This window comes from Parambassis ranga, chromosome 24 (genome assembly GCF_900634625.1).
Source record: "Parambassis ranga chromosome 24, fParRan2.1, whole genome shotgun sequence".
In the NCBI taxonomy this organism is placed as follows: Eukaryota; Metazoa; Chordata; class Actinopteri; family Ambassidae; genus Parambassis; species Parambassis ranga.
The window spans coordinates 5412441-5437839 of NC_041043.1; the positions used below are offsets into that span (position 1 = coordinate 5412441).

At 42.6% G+C, this 25399-nt stretch overlaps 1 protein-coding gene across 8 annotated transcripts in view; it reads left to right on the forward strand.

Moving 5' to 3' along the window:
* Nucleotides 1-25399, forward strand: part of sash1a (SAM and SH3 domain containing 1a) — a 136528-nt gene that overhangs the window by 92637 nt on the left and 18492 nt on the right. For 3 of the 8 annotated variants that reach the window (XM_028396589.1, XM_028396596.1, XM_028396595.1), the window contains exons 2-8: nt 9836-9964; nt 17097-17147; nt 17260-17309; nt 21724-21764; nt 21885-21974; nt 22056-22171; nt 24072-24170. In XM_028396589.1, the coding sequence (XP_028252390.1) occupies nt 9836-9964; nt 17097-17147; nt 17260-17309; nt 21724-21764; nt 21885-21974; nt 22056-22171; nt 24072-24170 (576 nt within the window). Of the gene's footprint in view, nt 1-1478; nt 2157-9835; nt 9965-17096; nt 17148-17259; nt 17310-21723; nt 21765-21884; nt 21975-22055; nt 22172-24071; nt 24171-25399 lie in introns of those variants that run through there. The other 5 variants (XM_028396593.1, XM_028396594.1, XM_028396590.1 and 2 more) reach the window with 5 other exon arrangements.

Consider the following 25399-nt stretch of genomic DNA (forward strand, 5'->3'; position numbering starts at 1 on the left):
GCTCTTTGCAGAGTGCTAATAATATCCAATAAACATCGCTTACCTTGTGAAAACTAACTACATAAGAGTGTAACTTGAAATTGTCTTGGTGCAGTGTTCGGCTTTTCAACTGCAATAAGTGCAGCTTCTTTGGCCGCCATTTTAAATGTTTAAAAATCAATTGGTCTTCCTTCCTCCTTCTGCTGATTTGCCAAGATAGTAACCAATGAGAGTGAATTTTTTTCACCGAGTCTTTCTCCATGATTGTAGACATCATTGTACGCTGACCTGTGGTCTGTGATGACAAAAACATGTCCTAATGCATCGGGGCGCTTCACGACATACATCATTGACAGTGGGTTCACTGTCACACATTTGTTTGCAGTAAAAGTGAAACTGTAGCTGTGTGGATTATTGTGTAACTGATCGCCTTTTGCATGGTGGTAGAAAAGAATGTGGGTTTTTTTTTCCTCTGCTCTGCTCTCTGTCTGTTTGGGTGCTTTTAATCATTGGTTGAGTTGGTGTGTTGTGCTGCAGACTGATCTGGTAAACAGCAGGTAAAAGCAGCTTTGAAACCAAAGAGAAGCAGAAGAGGAAGCTGCTTGAGGGATGGTAGAATGTTTTATCGTTGCTCCCTGATTTTATTTTATTTTTTTCTCTGTCTCTCTCCACGTCTGGTCTTCCTGGCTGCTGTCACAAGACCTGGCAGCTGTATCTGCTCAAGAAAATGTGCTCTTGACAACAACAGAGGGAGAACCAGAGACAGTTTTCAGGACTTCATTACAATAAAGAGGCCGGCTGGTGGAGCATAACAAACGACTCATCAGATAGGATAACGGTGCAATTTCATGCTTGTACATAAAGCGCTTCTCTTTATTCTATTAGTATTTAAATGACACCTGCACCTTGCTGCTACAATCTGTACCAGCTGTGAAAGAAACTCTCAAAATGAGGTCATGACAGAGCTTTGAAGCTTTATGTTTTGTGTCACTGTGCAGCATTTTTCTTACAGACTTGTGCATCTACATGGCACCGTAGGCATCAACGCCATGAAAACATTTTTCCCAAGCGCTTTTTGTTGTTTTTCAGACAATTGTGTGGAGAATGTGCTTTGTTCAGAGTCCCTATTCATATCAGGCTGGAATGATGTATTGGTGGAAAGCATGTCAGCATGAGACAAAAAAGATATCTGGGCAGGCAAAAATCCCTTAAATGAACTGTAAGACAAACTTATAATGACTTAGAGTTTTAGCAAAACTATAAAATGACCATTTAAAATGTTCATGGAAAGACACAGCAGCATAAAAACCTCTGATCAGTTCATCACAATACACCTTTAACAAATGTGAAATTACAGGAATACTATTCAGTATGTTTTATTAATAATTAGTCAGTGTTGTGAGTCAGTTTCTGAGCTTCTGTTTCAAGTGTTTTTTTCTTGCAGTAATGTGTTTGTTGGGAGGAGTGTGGTGCGGGGGAGAGAGAGAGAGGGAGGGAGGGGGAGAGAGAGACGAGGCGCAGTGTGTGGAGGACTTGCTCTGTGTTCCGGGCGGTCTCTCACTCGAAAGTTTTAATGTAAATACGCTCGTGTGTGCTTGTTGAACTACTTTGGACAGTTTTCAGTCAGTCATCGAGGGATTCCAGGAACTTTTGGGAAACTTTTGAGCCCGCTTCGTCGACTTCCCCCCCCCCACCGGCGTGTTGTGTGGTTTATGCCCGGGCGCGGATCCGCGCGGTGCGGACTGTGGAGCAAGGAACACCCCGCCGGCGAAGTTTTCAGACGGATTGTGTGTCTGCGCGAATCAAGGCCGATTTCTTTTGCGTTTTGGGTGTTTTATTAATCTGTCGTGGGAGTTTCGTGAACATGTCAGGACGCAACGCACGCACTAAACTTGTTACCGTGCCAAGCAATGTTGGAGAATTTCACCGGTGCGTCAAAGGCAACTTTCTGTAGGAACAGCCTTGGCACCGACATCTCGTTTAGTGCTGGTGATCAGGTCCTCGCCTGCGGGCTTGGACTCAGGCTTTGCACCATATTGGTCTGACTGTAGTCAACAGTTTTCAACATCATGGAAGGTGATCAGGGAGCCAGCGCGCCTTGTGATGAGCCCCAGGCAGACGGCGCCTCTGCGTCCGACAGTTTTTCCCAACTGTGGACGGATGTTATGGGGATGCTGGTAAGTTTGTTGTTGTTGTTATTGTTGTTGGGGGAGGGAGAGGGGGAGGGAGGGGTGACAGGATAATTAATTGACATCATAGACTCACGACCAACGGAGATTTTTCACCCTCATCCTCAAAGTGCTTTGCAGACTGACCAAGGAGACAGTGCATGCAAATCAGGCGTCCAAACAACACCTGGCTGCAGGTCCTTCTTAAAGGCCCACAGTCTCCAGCCCGGCAGCAGGTCTCTGCTGGGACTCTTGTGTTTTTGTCAAAGGCTGCTAGTGAGAATTTATACGGCTGAGTTTCTCGGATCCTTTATACAAAAAGGAGTCATGGTAGGTTATGAACTAAAAAAAATTACCCCTTTGTTTGGATTATTTTATGCATTTTATTCTGTGGAATGAAGTCAGTTGAGCTTTACTGCTAGGCCAAGTGAAACCTGAGTTAGTGGCTGACGTCTTCATCTGAGGATGTGTGTACTCCCTGCATTGTAGAGCTAGACATGTTTATAATTGGATTGGACAAAGCATTTTATTAAGTTGTATCTTGATAATCTGGGTTAAGAGTTGTTCACATCCCCTCCTCTTCTCTGTTATCTCAGTCCAGAGAGTCAGATTTACCTACTTTTTTCTGCTTTTAAGTCTTTGTGTTTCCTAATGTAACAAACACACAAATCTGCAACACTGCTCTTTGTTTGACTGCCAAGACACTTTTGATTTTTACAGGCCTTGGGATCTGATTGATCTTCTGACCAAATGCAGACACTTCCAGTCTGTTTAAAGACAGAGGTGTTAATTTGGTTTGGTCTGGCACTGAAGATGTGAATGGTGTAAATGTGTGTGTGTGTGCACACGGGGAGGGGGTAATGGTGCTGTCCTGCTCCCTCTGACACTAGGTGGGAGACCTGGCTCCCAGCCAGGCAATTTATCCAGATTTATTGCACTGGGAGCAAATGTCTGTGAGGATGTGCTCATCCTGTTCCCCTTTACACGAAACACACACTCTTAACAGCAATGATAACTGTTTCAATGTTTTTGTTCTTTTTTTGCTTTCACTTCTCATCCTGCCAGCACATATGCAGTCTGATATTATTTCTAAACCTCTGATCTCGGCCTGTGTTTTGAATGTTGCTGCACATACAGTATCCCTTTACAAAACTATGGTCCTGCCTGAAACCATGTCAGATCTCCCTACAAACCACAGTAGAAATCTAAGCAGTGTGAAAGTAACGGCTGATCTGCCTGCTTTGCTGCGGACAGCTGGTGTCTTCAGCAGTTCAGCTTTTCATACTTCAGAGCTAACTGGTTTAGCAAGCATGATAATGCTAAATTTCCAGTGGGTTGGCTTTTCTGGACATCTGGTGATCAGTTTCATGCAGGCATAAAATATTAATGTTAAGCCTTTTTTTTGCAATGGACAGAAAAACCCACAAAAAACATTTGGCTGTTCTCTGTAGTGGGAAAGAGTGCAGTCAGTGCTCCTTGGCTGCAGCAAAAACAGGTATTTATTGGCTTTAGCTTTGATCAGCAGTGACTCTTATTGTTGCTCTTTTCCACAAATTCCATCAATTTGTTATAATTTAAAAGATGCATTTCTGTGTAAACGTGTTGTGTTTTTATTTTACTGATCTGTATTTAATCAGAAAATCATGGCTACTCTTGTTTAGAGTGGTGTACTTTATTATACGTTGCATAATGATGTTGCCAAAGCATTGAAATCTAAATGAAACTGCCCTTTAAGGTGAACTTATCTTTAACAGTGGTCTCAGGCTCTTATCTTTAGGGGCATTGTGAGATACTGTGCTCACTTGCGGTGAACTGGATCTGCTATAATTAAACATGGCATTGTGACTTTCAATGGCTTTTGTTTTGCTGTGTGAGATTGCCCTTTAAATTCATCCAGCATCTCTTACTGTGACAAATGTTTTTGGTCTTGGCTCTACTCATGTGAGATGAGGTCTACATAGTTTTACAGATGCATATCCATTCTGATAAAGATCATGCTTATACGCTACTCTTTCTTCTGCTACACATTTCGGGGCACATGCCAAACTTGAGAGTTGCTCTTAATATTCAATTGACAGTGATGATAAGCATGAAAACAACCCACAGCACATCCACCTCGGTGCCTTTAGTGTAAGTTGTCATAATGTTTTGACTGTAAATCAGAAGGTAGGATACCGAGTCAGGGGCCCTCTGTGTCTGAGGTTAACCATACACAGCAACAAGTAAAGGAATGTGTTTAATAAGAATACAGTCATTTATTTGTGGTTTAAGCTGAGTAAATAGCCCTGGAGCTCATAAAGAGTCAAAGGCAGTTTAGGACAGTATATGGTGCAAGTGGTTGGATTAACAGACACCTAAATAGAAACGTGTTTCTAGTCCCTCCCATGTTCTGCAGACATGTATTTTCCCCCCTCAGATCTCAGTGTTTAATTGAGCCACAATAGAAGTGCCTGACTTTAAACACAGAATTCTGTCTCGGGCATAATGTGCTGCTATACAGACTTAAGTTCTTTGTGATAATGTAGATTCCAGTTCCTCTCCATTGCATTTCATTTGGCTGATGTTTTCTGTGAGTGTGGCTTTCAGCTGTAACTGCTGTATTTCTCAATAAAGTGCAGAGGAGGCACTTTTAGTCATGCCTTCGCCTTAGGGGCGAGCTTTAAAACCTGCCCTCTCCTGGTGAAGAAGATTTGATCACTAACCTGGACGGCTGACAGTCACTCCCAACAAAAAAAAAGGTCATCCTGAGCCAAAGCCCTGAAAATATTCTTCTTGCCTGCGGAGAATCCTTGTCTGTTTGAGGAGACTTTAGTGCTGTTTTATTCAGTGTGGGTGGGAGTTTGTCCACTTTGAAAACACTGATTATGTAGGAGACAGTGCTTCATCTGTAAACCTAAGGATCTGGATGCTGCTCTCGAGACATGATTATTGATCGTGTCTGGAAAACATATGGTTAGATGATGTGATCCTGTTGTGCTTCCTCCCACGTAACACTTCATACATAGTGGCGGCATATGCCTCAGTATTTTTTCTGCCAAACTATGGTTAGCTAGGCTACTTTATTTGTTTGCCAACACTGCTCCAACACAGTCTATAATATCCTGATTTTTTTTTGCTATTGTTACCCGGGCCAGCTTTGCTCCCCCTCCCTGACCAGTCTCATTAATGAGGTCACTTGGAGATCTGGCAGGTTTCCTCTGCTGGGATGGCAGGGCACTGTTCTGCTCAAGCCACGGATATCCTGAGGAAGCTCTCTGTGGCCCCTGGCCTTACCCTCCTTCATCCACTGGAATTATCCACTGCAGTACCGTCGCTGGGTGATTTTTTTTTTTTTAATCTCAGTATCACTGTTACTACTATGATCTTTGGAAAGGAGTTTGCCTGAGGGTGGAGTATAGGACTGCTGGCTTCCCATTGTTTTTAAAAGTCTTGGACAGGTGATCTCCTTCTGTGTTATTAGGTTTAAGGTTGTGTGTCTGTGACTCATGTTGAATTGTTGTGCCTTCACTTCTTAGTACAATGCAACACAATACAAGCCAAGTTGGTGGCAATTTAAAGCTGCCGCTCCCGTCCTGAGGTTGCGAGTGAAAGCGATCATACTACTGACGTTCTAACATTACATCAGATGCAATGGTCCCATTGTGAATTGTTGTCACTGTTCTTTCCCCTGAGAGAACGGGTTAGTCACAAGTCCATCCCTCTAACAATGGATGATGCCATGTACACTACTATTCAGTGCCTGCGTAACTGAGCCCCGGTATGATGAACCAAGGAATGTGCAAGCCCACAGGACAGCGCAGAACATGTCAGGCTTTTAACCCTTTGTAGTGTCTGTCTGTACAGTCCAGAAACAGGCACAGTCTTTGCTTTGTAACATGACGCAGAAAACACAAATCTTGATTGAGAGATTAGTTGTGTGCCTTGGCAGTGATTTTCTAAGCAAGGAAACCCAACTTATCAGCTCCCCACATGCTGGCTGTGGAATTTTTAATAACTTTACAAGAGATAACTTTGTGGAGTGGCATTCAGAGATATTCTGTACTGAAGAAACTGTTGACTGCACTATGAAAGAACAAAGTTATACAGCGGTGAAAGTGTAAACTGAAGCAGATATACACTAAAAAGAATAAACGCTTATACCTTAGCTGCTGCTTTTCTGCTAGCATACTAAGTCGTCACACTTGCACAGTGCCACTTTCAGATCAGTGTGTCCACCAGGGATCATTTTCATAACGTGACAAGGCTAAGAAAAGCCACAGCTGTGCCACTTCAGCCTCTAGTCAAACACATTATCACAGTTACCTTTAACAGATTGGTGACGTGTGGTCATATCATCGCAGCTTTACCTGGTTAGTTCACTAGTTAATAGAATGGTATGTTAATAATATAGACATTGGAATGTTTACAGGCTTGCCTCCTGATTAAAGTGATGCTGCTTCAAACTGCCTTATGAATGTCTGCTGAGGCAAACGTCTGTGTCAGTAAGAATTCCAGGAATTTCATGGCCAATTGAGCAGAGGCTTGTAGACTGTGTCCATTCTCACGTGTGTGGCCAGGATGCTTGAGCTGATTATATTTCATATATTTAATTTACTTATTTTCAAATGTTTGGCATGGCAGTTATTCATCTCCAATAAACAATCAGCAATCATAAATAAACGTCTTTTGTAGAAGTCATGTCAGATATTACTGAAATGGTCATCTACTGCGGTGAAATCCAGTCATTTGTGTTTTCATGGCAAACCAACATGGCAGCCACTAAGTCACAGAAATGGCATTCATGCAGTCTAAACAAGTGTCTCTTCTCTGAAACTTGTCTGTTTTGCTTTGCACAAACAGTTTAGTCACGTCTGACATGTTTCAGCTGTACATTGGGAGTAGCCATTTGGATAGAACTGACAGCGTCTTACTGTAAATACACACGGTCACTCACACATTCTTGCTTGGGTGTTGTTTTTTTGTATGACGATTGTTGCTATTGTTCAAATCAAAAAGGGGGAGCTGGCCTCCAGGGTGGAGTAGCTCTTACATCATGTTAACCAGTAATAGTCTCTGTTTTTTTAGAGTGTTGAAATGTGAAAGGCTTAGCTTATGCTAACACATAGAAACGCAGACAAGCTGTGGGGAATTAAATACTCGTTCACAGAATATCATATAAATGAAGTTTTTTGACTCCAGATGTTTTATTCTCCTTTCACTATCACAGCTGCCCTCGTCTAGAGTCCACAAATCTTCCCTTCTCCTGCCTCCACTCCCACCCACCCACTGCCCAGTTTGTAAAATGGATTTGTGGTCGTCCACCTTTTACTCCCACGTTGACAGATTCTCCCTGAAATGTGGGCCAAACACTTGTTCACTCGCTGACACACACACTCAATCCAACATCTTGTGAAAACACCTTTTTTCTAACCCAGTCCCCTCACTCGCTGCGATTCACTGAAAGATGTCTGCACTCTTTATGCTCGTGTTCACATGTCGTCCTAAAGTGTATATACATAACAGAGCATGTGAAGTGTCACTTTACAAGGTGCTGGTGGAGGTGGGGTGTGAGGGTCATCTGTGCTGGCTGCCCATGAGCTAGTGTCACTGGAGAATTGAAGGAATCCCAGTTATCTACGCACACACACACACAAATGTTTGCACGTATGTGGATGCATGCTGTCACAGGCTGTTTGAGAGCAGCTAAAAGCATGCAGCTTTACCTGCACACAGCTGAGGGTTGCCTTCTGAGATCCTGCTGGGAGTGAGGGTGTGATTTAATTAACTCAGCTTTGCCCCACATAATCCATCACTGTTACCACCGACTGGAGTAGCTCTCTGTCGTTTAGGTGTTTGTATAATCTTCGAATAAGTTATATTCTTGTCACTTGGTTGTGGCAGGCAGATCAGCACAATCTTGGCATGTGGTTGGTGATTAAAACATTTTGGAGTTCTGTAATGAGAGCGTGCTTTCAGTCAATGTGAGGAATGAAGGGGAAAGCATGTGTCTGCTCAGGGAGTGCTCCCGCTGGGATCCTCGGTCATCTCAAACCATATGTCTGCCAGAACAGGATTTCTCAAGTAAAGGCGGGTGGGAGGATGGATCACAGCCACCCAAACTCTACTTTTGAGACAGAACATGTGTGTTTGTTAAAGATGTTGTGTTCATCCCATAAGTAATAAGTCTGTTTACTGTGTTGTTTTACGATTGGCTCACCTCGGTTTGTTTTGGTCTGATCCTCTGCATGTGTGTGCATGCTAATGTGCGTTCTCTCTTGACTAGACACCCATCCCTGAAGAAGGCCCTATGATCCTCTGTGTGTGTGTGTGGCACTCTTACTCGTGCTCACAGTGATCTATTCATTTGTGGCCTGGCACCCAGATAGTGAGTCCGGTTGAGAAAGACAGAGACTGAGAGAGACTGTTCGGACCCTGCACAGTGACTCAATGCTAGCTGTCTGCCTGGCACAGATTAGATCAACACTCATGAATATTCAGCAGTTAGCCATCACCGCCAGAATGGCCTACATTTTTTTTTTTTACCACGGAGGGCAAGAGATGGGAGGTAGCCTTCTCCCACATTGTAGAGTGTGCTTTATCTCCTGCAGAAGTGTTTAATTCAGGGAGCAAATTTTTGGCCTTGTGTAGCAGCATAAACTGTGACGCCAAACTTTTCTATTCTTGCTTCATGATACCACCGTCTTATAGGAATAATTTATGTTGAGCAGCTTTCAGAAAACCCAAGCTTGCATTAGTAAGTTCTTGAAGTCTGCTGTTTGGAGCATGGCTTCCTCTCTCTATCCCTAACACGTCCCATGCACAAAGACAGGAACTGTGCTGATATAAACTACAGTAAGCTGGAGGAAGTGTGTTTAGTTTGGAGTTTTGTGAGTGTCTGAGGAGGTAAAGGGCACCCCTGATATGCAGTGAAGACAAAACCCCAGGAACAAACGTCCTCTAAAGACACTACATGGGACCTGATAAGGAGTAAATTACCTCAGTATACAGCCCTTTAAATGAGAGGTTATTTTTAGGTTTTATGTGGAGTTTGTTGAATGCAAACAACATATTTCTTTTCTAATATGTTTTCTTATTTTGCAAAAAGCAAAAAAGAAAGAATCTTTATTGTATATATGTTTTAATGTGCAGGAAATTGTCCTTTGCATTTATGCTCACACACAGAAAACATTGAACAGAGTCAGCCATGTGCAGTGACCAGGGTTGAAAAGTCTACCAAAACAACAGCACATGAATTCAGAAAAGCAGGAACCTATTCAGTTAATCATATCTGTAGGCCTATATAATACATGTGACTGATTATGTTGGTGTCCCTGTGCCACCGCCAAGCCATGCCAGGTTTACCAAAATGAATGCCTGTCAGTTTAGTGAGTACTTTATATTTGCCACTAATTGTAAGTGTATGGGGCTTTGGTTTTACAGCGCCTTGCATGGAGTAAATGGAGAAGGGGCTGTGCTCGTTACTGACTGGATTAGACTGTTTTTCCTTCCCCTAAGGACTGGTGGGAAGTGAAGCTGCACAAAAGAGTAAATTATTGAAGGGATTAAGGAAAGGTATAATGAAAGTGAATTTGGTTGGAGAATACGTTTTTCTTTTGTATATTGAAGAAAATGAATGATATTATTGAAATAAGTTTGGGCAGGATCTTTGTTTTCCCTGACTTAACTGACCCATCTCTTCTTTCCCACAGGATGGTTCTCTGGGCAACATAGATGACCTTGCACAGGAGTACTCTGAGTACTACAACACCTGCTTTAGTGACGTCAGCGACCGCATGGAGGAGCTACGTAAACGAAGAGTCTCCCAGGAGCTCGACATGGTAAATATATGCCCTTATACACACTGAAACTGAATTAGTTTAAGTGTTTCTTCTTTAAACCTAAGAGACCTCCTCTTTATGGTAGTCTCATAGTTTCTGTTGTGGGAAGGAAAAAGCAGTGACAGAGGGAGCATTGATTTGTGCTAATGTGTAAGAGTTTTTGCACACACAGTGTGTTGTTTTCTGGAAGTCCATGTGGGAGTTTTGAGGTCCTTTTCACTCGGATGTGGGGTAGTGGGGCACCCCTTTGGTTGCCAAGCTGCAGGCAAACGTATGATGGAATGCTGCTGGTGCTGCTACAGAGCTCCTAGCTTTGTCCCACACACAACCCAGTAGGCTAACTTCTTATTTATTCATAGACACTTTACTTTAGGTAGTCTCTGCTCTATACCTTAGTTCCATACAGTTGACATCCTGTTACCTTTTCTAGTTTTCTGCCATTCCTTGTCCCTTGTCAGTGTAGTAGGAGACCTCTGCTGCTTGAAGGCAGCCATGCGGTTTTAGTTGGGCTGACAGGTGTGGCTTGGATGGATAGCTGCTAGGCATCCTGTTCTCCCAGCTTTGTTGAGAGGGATTGGAAAACATCAAATATCACAGCTGTGTGTGTGTGTAGCTTAAGACTTTTTGATCCATTTCTTCCCTATACATGAGTTAAACAGTAATATACAGCTGGACATTTTTGTTGTTTGAGAAGGTTGCATCCTAAGGACATAAAACGATGGAAACGGAAGCAAGCGGGCCAGATTTTGCAGCCTGTGCAAAAGAAGAGTGGAAAAAGAGCTGACTGGGACCTGAGCCTGAAGCCCAATGCAGAGGAGGAGGAGGATAAGGATGTGAATAGAGGAAGGAGAAGAAGCGAGGAGGACAAGGAGGAGTGGAGAATGTGAGAGCCTGCAGCTGTTCTGCCACTCTGCAAAGTTTGGCAGCAAAATATAGAAGAGGAGAGCAATACAAGCAGGAAGGAATATAGGCCAGACAACACCTTACTGAGAGCTCTTAACAGTGCACTATCAACCTACACTGTTTGGGTGGATTTCTGTATGGCCCCGTTCTAAAATTAGGAGTTCAGTGTTCAGGTCTCAAGTAGCTTTCTTAGATAAAACAGGTTTAAGACAAAGACTTGTGGTAGTAATGTTTGTAATACATGAGATATGGAGAAGCAGAATACTGGATTTAAGGACATCTAGCCACAAAGAGTACTGAATGACTATTGTATGATGTGTGTCCAAAAACTAGTGGCCGCAAGCCAACATCATGATGCAGCCGTCTCCCTTTAGAACAATAAAACATGGTTCTATAAGGTCACCATGTCCACACAGGGACGTGGCATTCAGGGAAATATTTCTTCTAAGACCTACTCCCTTTCTTTGGCCATTGTTTACATTTTTGTCTCTAGATTTATAGGTTTTTTTGACAGGTAAGTTTTCACATCACTCTTAACCTTTAGGAACAAAGACAGATCAATGCAGTAGGCCTGCCACAAAGAGAGCAAAGGTCATCACAGCTTTGACCCTACCTGGTCTTCACACAGATTATACGAAGACAAATGTGCTGTAGCAGAGGACCCTAAGGTCAAAGTATGATGACTTTGTTTTAAAAAAAAAATTCCCACTTAAAACCCCCTGTGTCTAGTTTAACCACAGTCAACATGGCAACATCAAAAAGAGAGAAGAAGCAACTCTTATTTAAGTTTCTGTTCTCCAAAATGTTCTCAGCTTAGACCTCAGGCCAGATTTTGTTTTGATGGGAACCCATTGGTTTCAGTTTGGCGGTTTTGGATTCTTTTTCTGATAAATGTTACATTTATGCTTTAGCTTGTGAAGCACTTCAATGATGGCCATCTGTGTTGTGGTAGAACGTGACACTCTCTTAGTTAGGGGCCGATGACAGAGGCTCTCTCTGAGATGACTATCGATGCGGCGACTTCCTGCCTGGTCCCCGCTTCGTTGTTTCGCTGCATCTTTGTGTTAGTTTTACAAGTTGATGGGACACAAAAGGGTTAAACAAACATCCCCTTTGGGAATGTGGATATGGATTAGCCTCCCTGCATGCGGTTTCCCACCGCTCTTATAGACAAGAGCTTGAATGGTTCTCATAGGCAGGCTTATTTGGTGATACGTAAGGCTTGTTGGTAGAAGTGACAGGAAGAACTGAAATTGAGCAACATGTTCAGCAACAACAAGGTCAATGTAAGGTCAAGTCAAAGAGAAAAGATTGCTTTTATATTTTTATGCATCTGTAATGTAAAGTTTATGACAGTACATCCACCACAATATTATCATTGCAGTCTATGGTTTACGTTAATCTTCTTTGATGTCCATTTTAGCAGACTGCCTTTATAAATAAAAAAAATTGTGTCCTTACCTATATGCACAAGAGTTTATTGCAGTATTTTCATATCATTGTCCAGCGTTTGAGTTTTTCTGAGCCTTCGGGGTTAGGGATAAGCTGAATCTTGCGATTGCAGAGGCGTTAGGATGATGGTAGCTAAGAAAATAGTAGAGAATTTGTTGCAGATGGATGAGATTTTCCTCAGAACTGTGAACGGGTGCGACACAAGTATGCTAGGCTAAGCTCTGGAGCTGGGGCCATACCATCACTATACCACCAGTATGTTCAAGATTGACTAACAGATATGTATGTACATCTATGTATGGTATAAAGATAATAAGAAACTGCCAATCCACAAAGAAAACAATGATGGTTTATATTTTAACAAGATATTTTAACATACAAATCTATCATACCATAAACTTATGTCATCATGACAATATACTATTTATCAGGTTATAAAGTGAAATGTTTTTGTAAGATGAAATGTTTGTTGTTATAACATGAAGAGTTTAGAAGTTGTAATAATGTGAAAATATCTCGTTATAACAAACGACATGACTTCATGTTATTACATGAAATGGATCCATTTTGTTCCTGGGTGTAAGTGTGACTGTAAGCCGTGGGGCCGTGCTGCTCGCTCTCAGTGTAGTTTCTGCTTTAAGGGTGAAAACATGCCAAAACATGGACATCATGCTGGAGGAGAGATAACCTTAGACATGCAGTGACTGGTTGTTAGGATGAATAATCATGTAAAGCAACATCACACTACATCTTAGCATCTCCTCCTAACCACAAAGACAGATTGAAGAATTTGGAATTTGTGGTGGGGGGGGGGGGCAAACTTTCCAACACATTTGCACGTGCTGTAAACCATAATGAGACCTTACAGTATAATCTGTGGTAATACGGAATGCCAGCTGATTGATCTGCTAGGCTCGGGAATGCTTTGTGACAGTTTTCTAGCTGAGCAGCTGGGGGTCAAGACTCAAGTACAGACTTGTATTTTGTTTTGCCATGAGGTGAGGAACAGTGTGGCTAATGTGCTAAGACCTGCATGGAGTTCATTCTTCTAAGTGGGTCAGTTCAGCCGGGTTAAAACTACAGACTGAGGAAAGACAAACTCTGCTGGGAATTCTGCTGCTTATTTGTCCTTCTTACCTTCAGCCTTTTGCCTACAAATGCAGAAAGTCAATGTGTTCAAACAGCAGCTTTTGTTGCTGTATGATTACTTTCAAAAGATGTTGGCAGCTCTCCCTTATTGGCATAACCTTTGTGGAAAGCAAGTGGTATATTTGTAATTTCATTCTATGATTTATTTGTCAGTATTGGGATTGGAACTCTGTCATTGGAATTTGTAATAACTCTGGTATTTGTCTTGCAATACCAAAACAGTGATGATCCTCCAGGCTTAGGAATGCTCCACAGTGGGGAAGCATGCAGGGCCTGTGCTGAAAGTGTGCACATTATCAAGGGCCTTGAAGAGGATGGACTGAGTACGCTGATGGTTTTCTGTTTGTATAAATACATTTACAGAGGTGGCATGACAGACTTTCACTGTTCATGATTTTCTTGCTTTTCTGCAGGGCATGCCTGTGTGTGAAGTCATAAGTGATTGCATGTGTGGAGCTCTTTCAAACGAGCAGGTTGTGCAGGCTTGCATTGTGTCATACCGGTCCCACCACAAACATTTTTTTTTTTTTATTATTTCAAGGCTTGCCCTCGGTTTTCCAGACAGAGCCCTTCCCTTTTACATGCGCAGTTGTACCTAGCAGCTTCACACTCACCCACCCATATTCAGGCAGCCATGCCAGTTGGCGTACCTCCACCATGCCACCTGGTCTCTCTCTCTCCCGTTTGCTGCATATCCGCCTACTTTTGCCTCAGAGAGTTGGCATTAACTCCACTGCAGGAGGAATGACTTTGGTGGGTGTTGCAGTCATGTTTGGAATAAACTGTTGATGTAACACTCATCTGTACTGCTACCCTTTCATTAACAGACTCTGGTACTGCTGCAGCTAAGTTGTAGTTTCTGGGTTAATGACAGAAAGCAATGTGGTGTTTAGAATTGCAGTCAGTGTGTGTGTGTGTGTGTGTGTGTGTGTTGCTGTTTAGTCACTTCAGATGCTAGTTTCTCTGTCTTCAGACATCGTGATCCTCATTAGTTGGAGCTCACTCATCTCTCTTTCATTTGAACTTAATTCAGTCATGCTTAAGCAATCAGTTCCTTGAATTGGCGCGCAGACACACACACAACTGTGCATAGATGAACTCACATGCATACATGCTAGTTTTGGGTAAGTAGGGCAGTATCACAAGATGATGCTGGTAGGTTCATGTGAAGGATAGCATGCCCCCTCTGGGAGTGGGCTTTGAGATTTAAGCTTTGAGGCTTGAGACACCTTCTCAAAAACACATTGATCTAATATTCTCTTTTCAAATCTGTGTTAGCAGCTTCTCTGCCTGCAAAGCACATGTCTGTGAATATACCTTTTACACAGACTTTCTCTTCACATTTTGGCAAATGAATGTCACAGATTTGCTGTGTAAACGTGATGTAGGTTTGTTTGTTTTTCATCTCTTCATCTCCTTTCCCTCTCCCCACCACATTCCATGTGAGAGATGGCACACACAGACAGGGAATAAAGGGAAGCGGAGGATGAGTAGGAGGAACAGAGAGCTGCTTTGTGCCTTTGTGGAGCTGTGTCTGTGGAAGTGGAGGCGAGATGTGTGCATGTGTGTGTAGGTGCTCCACAGTCTGTGTTTATGTCTGTGGTGGCATGTATGTGACCATGTTAGGGTCTTAGTTTGACTGTCTATTCATGTGTGGTGTGTTTACTTTCCATTAAGGTGTCAGTTTTAAAACAATCTTTGTAACCATGTTAATGCTGGTAGCTACCTACAGTCCAGGGAAGCCACCAAAGAGGATCTGAAAGCAAAACCAGTGTGCCCCTACCTGTGTGACTAGTGTGTGACTAGACTGTGCATGTTCGTGTAAGCACACATCTTGTACACAGTATAGTTTAAACAGAATGGCCAAAGCTGTGCTTGTTTAAGGGATGGATGCGTTGTTCTGTGGCTCGCCTCTGTAAGAAAAAGACAAACAGTCCTTTCCCGAATTTCCCCTGTAGTCTGGCAAGCCTTTATGACCTGAGACAGGTACCTGCTCTCTGACTTATGGGACTCACCATATTCCCTGGGATGGACAAGGCTCTTCCGACATTTCATGATTTACTTCACGAGGAAACGTCCGAATGCATGCCTCTATCTGATCACCGTAACAGACACATAATACACAAATGGCCTGCAGTGCTAAAGTTAATATTTAAGATAAAAGCAGACTGTCTCACTGACATCTCTACAGTCTGCCCTCAGTTGATTACTGTTGTGACAAGTGTAGGATTTGGTCTAATTTGGAGGCTTTCCACTACATCAGCATTTTAGATCCTCTGCTCACTTGACTCACAGGCTTAAAGAGCGCTTAAAGGAGGTTATGTCACGTCTGACTAATTCACTTACTCACACTTAGAGGGTGACATGTGGAAGAATTGTACTCTCCAAAAAACAAAAAGAAACACTGAAGTTCACTTGTATTAGGAAGCCTGACTAATTAAGTATAGGAAGTGCTCTACATTCATTTTCCTGTGACTCCTACAATCTAATATTTGGGCGTGAATGTGGAACATGATGCACGTTTCCTATTCCCGCTCCACATTTGGAGGAAACTCCAGAATGCATTTGTCTTTTTCTTACTGGCATCCAGTTTCATTTATTGTTTTTAGGAAGCCAGTTATCAAGCAGACATCCAGCCTTATTGGCCACCTAATAGACTAGACAGATTTTAAATTCAGAAGGTACCGTACATTTTAGAAAACATTTTCACATGTACATAAATAGATGTGCAAGATCAGCATTTGAACCTTTCTTGTAATTCTGCTTTGACTGATAAAACATGAAGTCAGACAGGCAGAAAGTGGAAGCAGCAACTTTGAAGTTCCAAGTTTCAAGGCCATGCTTTCTATTCTCATTGGGACCTGATGAATTTAAGCAACCCAGGAACACTTCCCCAAAAAAGCCCTCTGTGAAGAAGTCATCTCTATAAATAACACTTTGACTAAACCATCTTGAGCAAACCTCATCATGCTATGGTAATAAATAAAGAGTACTATTAATAACATAAGGTTAACAGGTCAACCTCTAGCTCATGTTAGAAATATCAACAGCACATATTTTTTAGCAACATGACCTCAATATGATGAAACCTTGAGACATCGGGCCTGTTTGTCCTTGTTCTTATCCACGTTTTGAAAATCTGGTTTAAAAACATGCATCACTATAAAAAAAACGATGCAGTCAAACAATTCCTCAAAGCTATTTATTGACTTAAAATCTAATCTGCAGATTGGATGTGATTCTTTACACATCGTGACTATCTGTGAAGCTTGTGTGGATATGTTACGATGAGTAAACCTGTTTAAGTCATACTGTATACATAAGCTGAGACCACAGCCTGCTGCTCCTCAGCAACATTTGAAACAAGTATTGCAGGTTTGGGTACCTAAAGCAGGTATTAACATGTCTGTTGGAGGGTTGTAGGAAGGCACACGTGCTTCTGTTTGTTTTCACTGATACATGCATGTGTGTCTGAACCTGATCGAAGAACGTCCTTCCCACATGACGGAGATGTAAAGCATTCCTGCCACTGTCTCTGCACTCACCTGTCTTTTGTCTGTGTTTTTCTGGTTTCACTGGTGTCACGCTCCAGTTGTAGTAAACATCTTTCTCTTACCATTTTTTTCAGGAGAAACAGGATCCTAACAACACTTCTCTGCAGCTCCGCAATGAGATCCAGGTAGGTGGAAACTACCACATAAAATAAACAGCAGAATCCTCTTCTGTGTCACCTATATACAAGCTTTGGCTAAAGGTCAAACTGACGTCTGTCTCCGTCTCTTTGTCCACAGGAGTCCTTAGGCTTCAGCAGTGAGGTGTCCACTCCTGAAACAGACAGAAAGTATGTTTTTTTCCACTTATTCATGTGACCATAGCCAGTGTGTGGAACCATGAAATATGCTTGGATTGAAATGTGTGTGTGTGTGTGTGTGTTGCATGTCCAAACAATGTGCAGTGAAGTCTGGATCACATCAATCCTTACATGCCTGCACACAGTACTATAATTCACACTTAGCCTTTCCCATCTTCTTCTAAAGATGGAGAGAGACAGATAGAAACACACAGGCCTCCAGATACAGCTGATATAAGTGATAGATCGCTTATGCAAAAGCTCGTACAGAAGGTCGCTGACCTCGCCTGAGGAGGAGCAGAGGTTATCTCCTCAGGTGGAAAACTCTCGTGGTTATGTGCACAGTTGTGTGTGCAGTTGACATGGGTTCAGTGACAAATGACCTCAGTTGTAGATGTACTTACCATACTTGGAAATGCATATAAGCTCAGACAGTTTGGTCTTCATCATGTTGTTTTGAGCAGAAACAGTATGTCACTAGCATAAGAAGGAATTCTTACATGTCAGATTAGTGCAGTAGCAGTTTTCCAGGTAGTCCACGAGTTCCTTGCCATCCTAAAAAATAAATTAAATTGCCACCTTAGCCATTTGGAGTATGGTTTAGATTCTGGGAGATGCCCAACTCTGTGACGGTGTTAGTCATTGATCCATCGTGGATCATTAAATCATTTAAAGGCATCACAGATATAATGTCCTCATCAGTTCCTTGATGACATCCCTGCTGAGGTTTAGAGGAAAACCAGCGACTGCTTCCTCCTGCTGACCTGCACTGCTCAGTTCAGTGGCCATTCTCTGTTCTCCGAGCCGTCTGTGTTTCCTTCCTGCCTTTGTGTCCTGCGGGGTAGAGGGGGAGACAGAGAGGACGATGGCCAAAAGATTACAGCAAAGGAGCATGAACGAAAGAGCAGGATGGAAGCAGGCATGGGTGGGGTTCCTTTTCACTGGTTCCTGTAGCACAAAAGAATACAGCACTGCTGTTTGTGCGCATGAAATCTCTCTGCCATCGCATGCCATGAGATCACTGTTAAAATGGAACACGCACTCAAAGTTAGTCAGCAAAAGTCAGTGCTCTAAATGACCTGCTGTCTAACTGAATTACATACATGGTAGCTGCACATGGTTGGAGCCTTCTATAGGCACGATTGTTTGGTCTTTGCTAAGACTAAGGATCAAAAGTATATTCAGAAATTTAGGGTTACCACATTTTGCATCACCCTTGTGTGACCCCCCCAGCAAAACTGTCACGTTCACGTGATGACCACGTGCCGCAGAGGAAGTGCATACCACAGACATGATCTCTTTTCCCATGGCTGTATATGTTGCACAGACAAATGCTGAGGATGATGGGAACCAGATGCCAAAATTTTAAATGACGTCTGCTTTTTGAGAGAGGCCCTAGAAGAGCCCCGAACTGTATTCTATGTCTTCTTCCTGTCAGTTTGCCTTCTTTCTGACTTCCATGGCTTCTCTCAGATGCCCTCATAAACATTCACTCTTTGTCTTTGTCTCATTATCAAGTCTTCAGTTAATACTTAATGAAACAGCTTTAGATTCCCAGATCTTGTTACCCCTGTCATCCTTCTATTTATCTTCCATCAAAGCCCCAAGTTCTATTTCTGGTGTGAAATCTAGATATAAAGAGCTTTGCAGCACTTCTATGAAATCTTTTTTTTTTTGCTAATGGGCACTGTTTCTAGTACCAAACCCTTTAGAAACTGCTTTTTGCATGTAATCCATCCCTGGCTGCCGGCCCCTCATCACAGCAGCTCTCTTCTCCATTACATCTTCTATTGTCCACTTTTCTTTGGTGAATAGGCTTGAGGTAAAGTGATTTACAGACTAATAGACAAACCCTGTCCATACCTCAGACACATTCCTCAGAGCCCAACCACATACATCACACACATGCAAATACCCCGTCATCACCTCTCTGCAGGACAATAGCAGCAAGAGGAGATTACCCAGACTTCGTTCAACGGGCAGTGCCACCCCCACAGTGTCTCCTCGTCACTTTGTGGGCATGAGGTGGGCAAAGCCCCCCATTAGGCCTGGTATGCGTGCAGTGATGACAGAACTTTCTCAGACAGCCTAAGGGTTCAAGCTGGGGACTTCCTGTTTTGCAGTGTGATTGATTGGTGGGTATTGTTGCAGAGAGGAGGCTGTTAGCTTATCAGTAGGGCTAACAGCAGAGGTAAATAGATCTTGATGAAAGCATACATGTGCATGGACAAAAGATACAAATTGTTGGTCAAACAGAGAGTAGTTTGTGAGAGAGTAGTTGTGCTACTGGGAGCCCAGCTTATGTAATAATCAGATGGATTTGTAAGCTGTGCCATGTGAAGAATCTGTTCAGAACAGCAGTGCCATGTTGGAAAACTAAAGCACCTTGTCAGCATATTTACAACTTGTGGCTGAGTGTTGCCACCCTCATGAAACTGTTATGAGATGAACAAAGTAGACGTGGGCGCAAGGCAGGAAAATGCACTTAAAAAAAATGTGCCATTTTTCATTTGCGTGTCTTCCTCCCCCTCCTGTATGACCTGTGACTGAAGGGGTCATCCCTCTGTTCTTCCTGTGGATGCTGCTTCCGTCACACTGTCACCTTTTCATTGTTTCTACAAGCACACCGGGGATCCCTTTTACACCAGGTGGCCAGCCTTCTAACCACACATGCACAAATACATGTGTGCAGTTTCGGCTGAATGCAGTAAAAATGGCTACACACACAGACACACAGCTGTTGATTTCAAAAGTTCACCTCAGCTCTGCCAGACATGTTATTTTCAGAAAGTACTTCATTCAGTGGAATTAGTTCAGGGAGTTTCAGCCTTGCTTTACATGTCACACAACCACTTTCACCCATCATGCACAGGTATGATATTAGGTGGCTTATTTAATACTTAAGTTAGCTTCTAATACTCATGGACTAAGCTAAGTGGCTAAATGTACCCCTACTCAATGCAAAGAGTAGAATTGAAATAGAAAGACGTGCCAAAGATTTAAGGTTAAACCAATTAAGTTGCCTAGCCACACAATGCCAAGGCTGACACACTCTTTAGAAGACATTGAGGCCTTTTTAAAATGTGAGCATGCGGATGTGCGTGAGTGCAGAGCATGGGAGGTTAATTTATAGAGCATGAAGGGAGGGGGCAACGCTGCCACAGAAAAGCTTCTATTGAGTGAGTTCTATTAGCATTAGCTTTGGCCCTAGACTATCCAAGAGGGGTGGGGGTGGGTGGGGGGGGATGAGCAGAGTAGCAAACCATACAGGCCTCCATTCAATTAGCATCTCATTATGTTGCCATGGCAGCCGGGATTTAAGCCATGAAGATATCCCATTGAACAAGGAGAGGGCTGCCATGTTCGAACAACCATATGTACACACATGCACACACTGACATGTAACCACCGGAGAGGAAAAGTGACCTGTTCATCTTGTTTTGATACCGTCACATGCTTTTACATGGCTTCACAGGCAGCCGCATGTGTTTGTGCATGGCTCAGCAGCTATATGTGCCATGGGCTGAAATCATAAATCATAAAGAAGAAACCGTTAAACATAACAGCACTTTTAATCTAATGGACACGTTTGTGGGAACAGACACGCTTCTACTGTGCAGCCACCTCTGCTCACTGTCACTCCCACATTTCCACACATAAACGTAGCTGTAGGGTGTTATCGCTAGTTATTTCACATTATCTTATCCTTTTATATAAAGAAGACAGGATTCTGTCAGTCAGCCAAGGCTAACATGCTGCACCAACATGACGTTTTTGATTGGAAGTTGAATGTAGCTCTTGTTTTACTAGAAGCTTTTTGAAATTATTTTCTCAGATGTGTTATTTAGAAAGGTTTCATACACATGTCAGGGATTTTTTCACTCAAAATATTTTCCATCTCCTCCATCCCCCTCCATCTCCTATGCCCTCAGTTTCTCTCCCACTCTTCCCTCTCTCTTCCTCGTGACATGTCTATCCTGTGGAGGGAAGTGGAAACACAAACAGGCTGAGTCTGCCCTGCGGTTTCTCCTCCTCCTCCTCTCCCTTCTGTCTCCTTCTGTTCCTTGAATCCAAACTCTTTGCTCTGCTCACCACTCTTAAATATTTGTCTGTTATTCCCTTCATCTTGTTGACCTTCTTCTTTTCTTTATTGCCTCTTAAACACTATGTGTTACCATCATCTTCAACTTACCCTCTTGCATCTGCAGGAGTGGTGTTGCGTCTACATCTCTCCTCTCCTCTCCTTCTTCCTCTCAAGCCTCAGGAGCCTGGTTCTATATCAATCAAGTACCATTACTGACCCCAAGTGGTGAATAGCAGAACTACATATGTGCTTATAAAAGGTGCTTTTTGTACACTTACCACAGACTTTTGTATCATGGTTCTTTCTTTTTTCTCTCTCTAGAATGCCCCTGCACAAGTCCAGCTCTGAAGATGGATCTGGAGGTAAAGTGAGAGGCAGATTAGGCCTAAACTTTGCTAGTAGTTGCACTATGGGAAGTGTAGGAGCTTATAGATAATTGCAGAATTGGTATTATTGTGTACTGATTATTTCCATATCTTTAGGGAAGTGGGACGGTAAGAAGAAGAACAAATCTTTCTGGCAGAACTTCCGCAAATCTCAGCACAAGCCCGTTGTACGACAGCCATCCAAAGGTTTGTGTGGTTCTGCTCTTTTTGTTTATTTTACTGGATTTTTTTTGTTGGATTCTCATTTCATTTCACCTTTACTCCTAGCAGGAGAGGATATTGGCTATGTGGCCAGTGAGATTACCATGAGCGATGAAGAGCGGATACAGCTGATGATGATGGTGAAAGAGAAGATGATCACTGTGGAAGAAGCTCTGGCTCGGGTAGGGATCTCCTGCCTCGTCTCTTCCTCCACCCCGGACTGCCCGTCTATAACCTGACGTGCTTTCACCTCCCCCTGGATTAGATTCTACACACTATTCATGTGCTTCATATTCCCACAATTTCGGTGTCTTACTAAAACTACTCACTAATACTAACATGGTTAAGATGTTTAACTATTCATTGTCCTATTTACACACACAGACACACACACAAACCCCAGATCAGTTGGTGTATCCAGTGGTTCAGGAGTCTGAGGAGGGGGTGTCAGGATGTGAGCTCTTGGAGTGTATGTGTGTGTGTGTGTGTGTGTGTGTGTGTGTGTGTGTGTGTGTGTGTGAGTGTTCTGTTCAGCTCATAATTGCAGCGGTCTTAGTAACTCAATAGCCCCATCTGTTGGGGGGGGTGCCGTGGTGCACTGTGGTCTTTCTCTCTAGGTGGACATGGTGGATATTCATTCGGCTTTCCTGTACCTTCTTGCACTTTCATTTTATCCTTCAATCAATTTCTATTGATTGTTTCTGTTTTGTTTCCTTCCTTCCTTCTCATTTTCTTCCTTCTCTGTTGGGTTTTCCATTTCCTTTTTTCCCTCATGGGTAGCATGACTCACCAGCTGCTTTTGAGAACTGGATTGCTCTCCACAAGGCAGATCTTAATTGTCTTCCTATATATATTTTTTTCTCTAGATTAATTTTTTTTTATTTTGGTGAATAGCTTGATCTCTCTGTCTAGTGATTGACAGAAATCAATCAATCAGCCTGTGTGGATAGTGTATTTGTTTGTGCTGAGTGTGTTCAGTGTTTCACTGATCTATATCATCCTTTTAAATGTGTCCAGAAATGAAGTTAAATTGACCTTACATTACTATTTATTGAGGAAGATTTATGTTCTCTTAACAGGCAGATATACATGTGCTAAACATAAAAAGAAGTTGAACAGCAGGGCATCATTGTTAACATACAACATACAATATTACAGTTGTATTTAAATGATAATCGCTTTAAACATACAATTTATTTCACAAAACCAGCATTTAAAGGGTAATTGATACAACAGTGTCTTAAATTTAAAGGTGTTCAGAACACTGAGATTACATTAGTGATAAACAACAAGCTACCTACAGTATAAAGAGAGTTTGCAGCTGTAGCCTGTGGGCTGCTTTGTATCAGTTCTCATCACCGACCAGGTTACAACCAGTCAGTGCAGTGTTCGCACTCTGGGCCCCAGATGTTCAAGCAACAACACTGTAATCAGACATGAGTGGACCTGTACGAACCCACGCCACTCCCAACAAATAAAAGACCTGATACTGTGACTGACATTTAGGATGATGGTTAATTGTGCCGTCGTGTCTCCCTTCACCATCAGCACCTCCTATGTATAGTACGCCTGCACAGAATAATCGGTGTAGTCGAGTGTGGGTTTTATTGGCTGTTGGCTAGTGACCATGGAGACACGCTTACCTTTCTTTGATACGAGATAATCTGCAGTCTGGTATGCCAACACTGCACTGGCCCCTGTACTGAAGTGTGGCCTACTAACAGACACAAATGCATGTTGTAGCCATAATGCATACCAACTGCCATAATGGATATCTTTATCATTGTAACACCATACATTTCTTATCATGGTGTAGTTAGTTTTAAATCAATCAAATAATATCATATCAATGAAGCAGTGTCACATCAGTTCTAAAATGTATTGTGATGGTTGCTTGCCCCTTGATCAATCACCAACAACATGCTCAACCATATACCTCATAGCTGATACAGTTCCCTGTGAATGAACCCTGTTGATGTCTTTCCATCAGCTGTCAGTGTGTAGAGGGATGTAGCATGCTGGGTGAGAGTGGGTGACCCTGCCCTGTTCCTCTGCCTCTCTAAACTCTTCTTCTCCATGTAGCTGAAGGAGTATGAGCGCAGCAGACACTCCAGCAGTACTGACACTGTAGAGTGGACTGATGGATCTGCACCCAATCTAAACCAGTCCTCGAACTGCAACGTAAGTACACCCCTCCTCCCCAACCATGCCTCCCAATTTGTACCTGTCTCTACCTCTCTTAACACTCTCACCTTTAAGGTTATTTTTCAGACAAGGTCATTGTGATGGAGAACAGCATTTATGTGTGTGTGTGTGTGTCTGTGTGTGTGTCTAAAAATAAATCAAATCAGCTACACTGTGTTGATGACTAGATTTTAAGTAGACTTCCTGTCTTCCTCCCCTGTTCTCTATCTTTCGCTCTTCTCTGCATTCATCAGCCAAACTGCACTATATCCGCCTGTGCACATTCTCTCCACCATGTCATGTGCATCCTGAGATTATTAGTGTTGCCTCAGTCTGAGGCTGTCACATTGAAATATATGCAATTTTTCTGGCAGTGCTCTTCCATATTTTATTCAGCAATTTAATCCTGTCTCGGGCATCTCATTCAAACTTTGTCCCAACAAATTCATAACTGGCTGCCTGAGCGACAGGGGAATTGTCTTGTGGAAATTTGGGTCAAGTCTGTTTACATCAATCAGTTGTAATTGTAACTTGTGAAAGCCAAAATATAAAGGCAGGCAGAAATCCACCCCAAATCTCTCTCAAAGCAGCATAAGCTTTTGTCAGCTGTCATCCTTGGAGAGAGGGCCCCAAAATCTCCTCTGTTCACTTTTTTTAGGGAGCTAAGGAAACTTTGTGCAGCAAAGTCGGCTCCATAAGGAACGCTGTGAGTTGCAAAGCTGGAGCTCAGACAATGATGTCCTTTTGGAGTGTTTGGCTCTCTGCTGTGTGTGTGTGTGTGTGTGTGTGTTGATATAAGCTGGTTTGTTTTTCCTTTTAAAATTGGACCCAACTCTGATTCAGATTTCTCATTACGTTGTACTGTATGGCATCATGGGAATAAGCCTGCAGTCTCATACATTGACCCACTTTTATTTTCAACAGGAAGTGAGTTTATCCAAACAAAATGTTCTCTGGAAATAAAACCAGCACATGTGTGTTGCTATTTTGAAATACCGTACTTGAACTCAACAGACTTTTTCCAAACTCCCGTATCCCCTGTATGTAACTAAATGAAAGTGTTCTTCAGTTCCTCAGCCGCGTGGAGTCAGATCCTGACAAGGGTTGCATTTCATCTTTACATGATGTGTTTTTTTACTTGATGTCTTGTGCTGACTGACTCTTCAGGGTTGTATACTAATTTTACATGTAGTAAAGCGCTTTCTGTCATTTTCATGTCCCTTGCA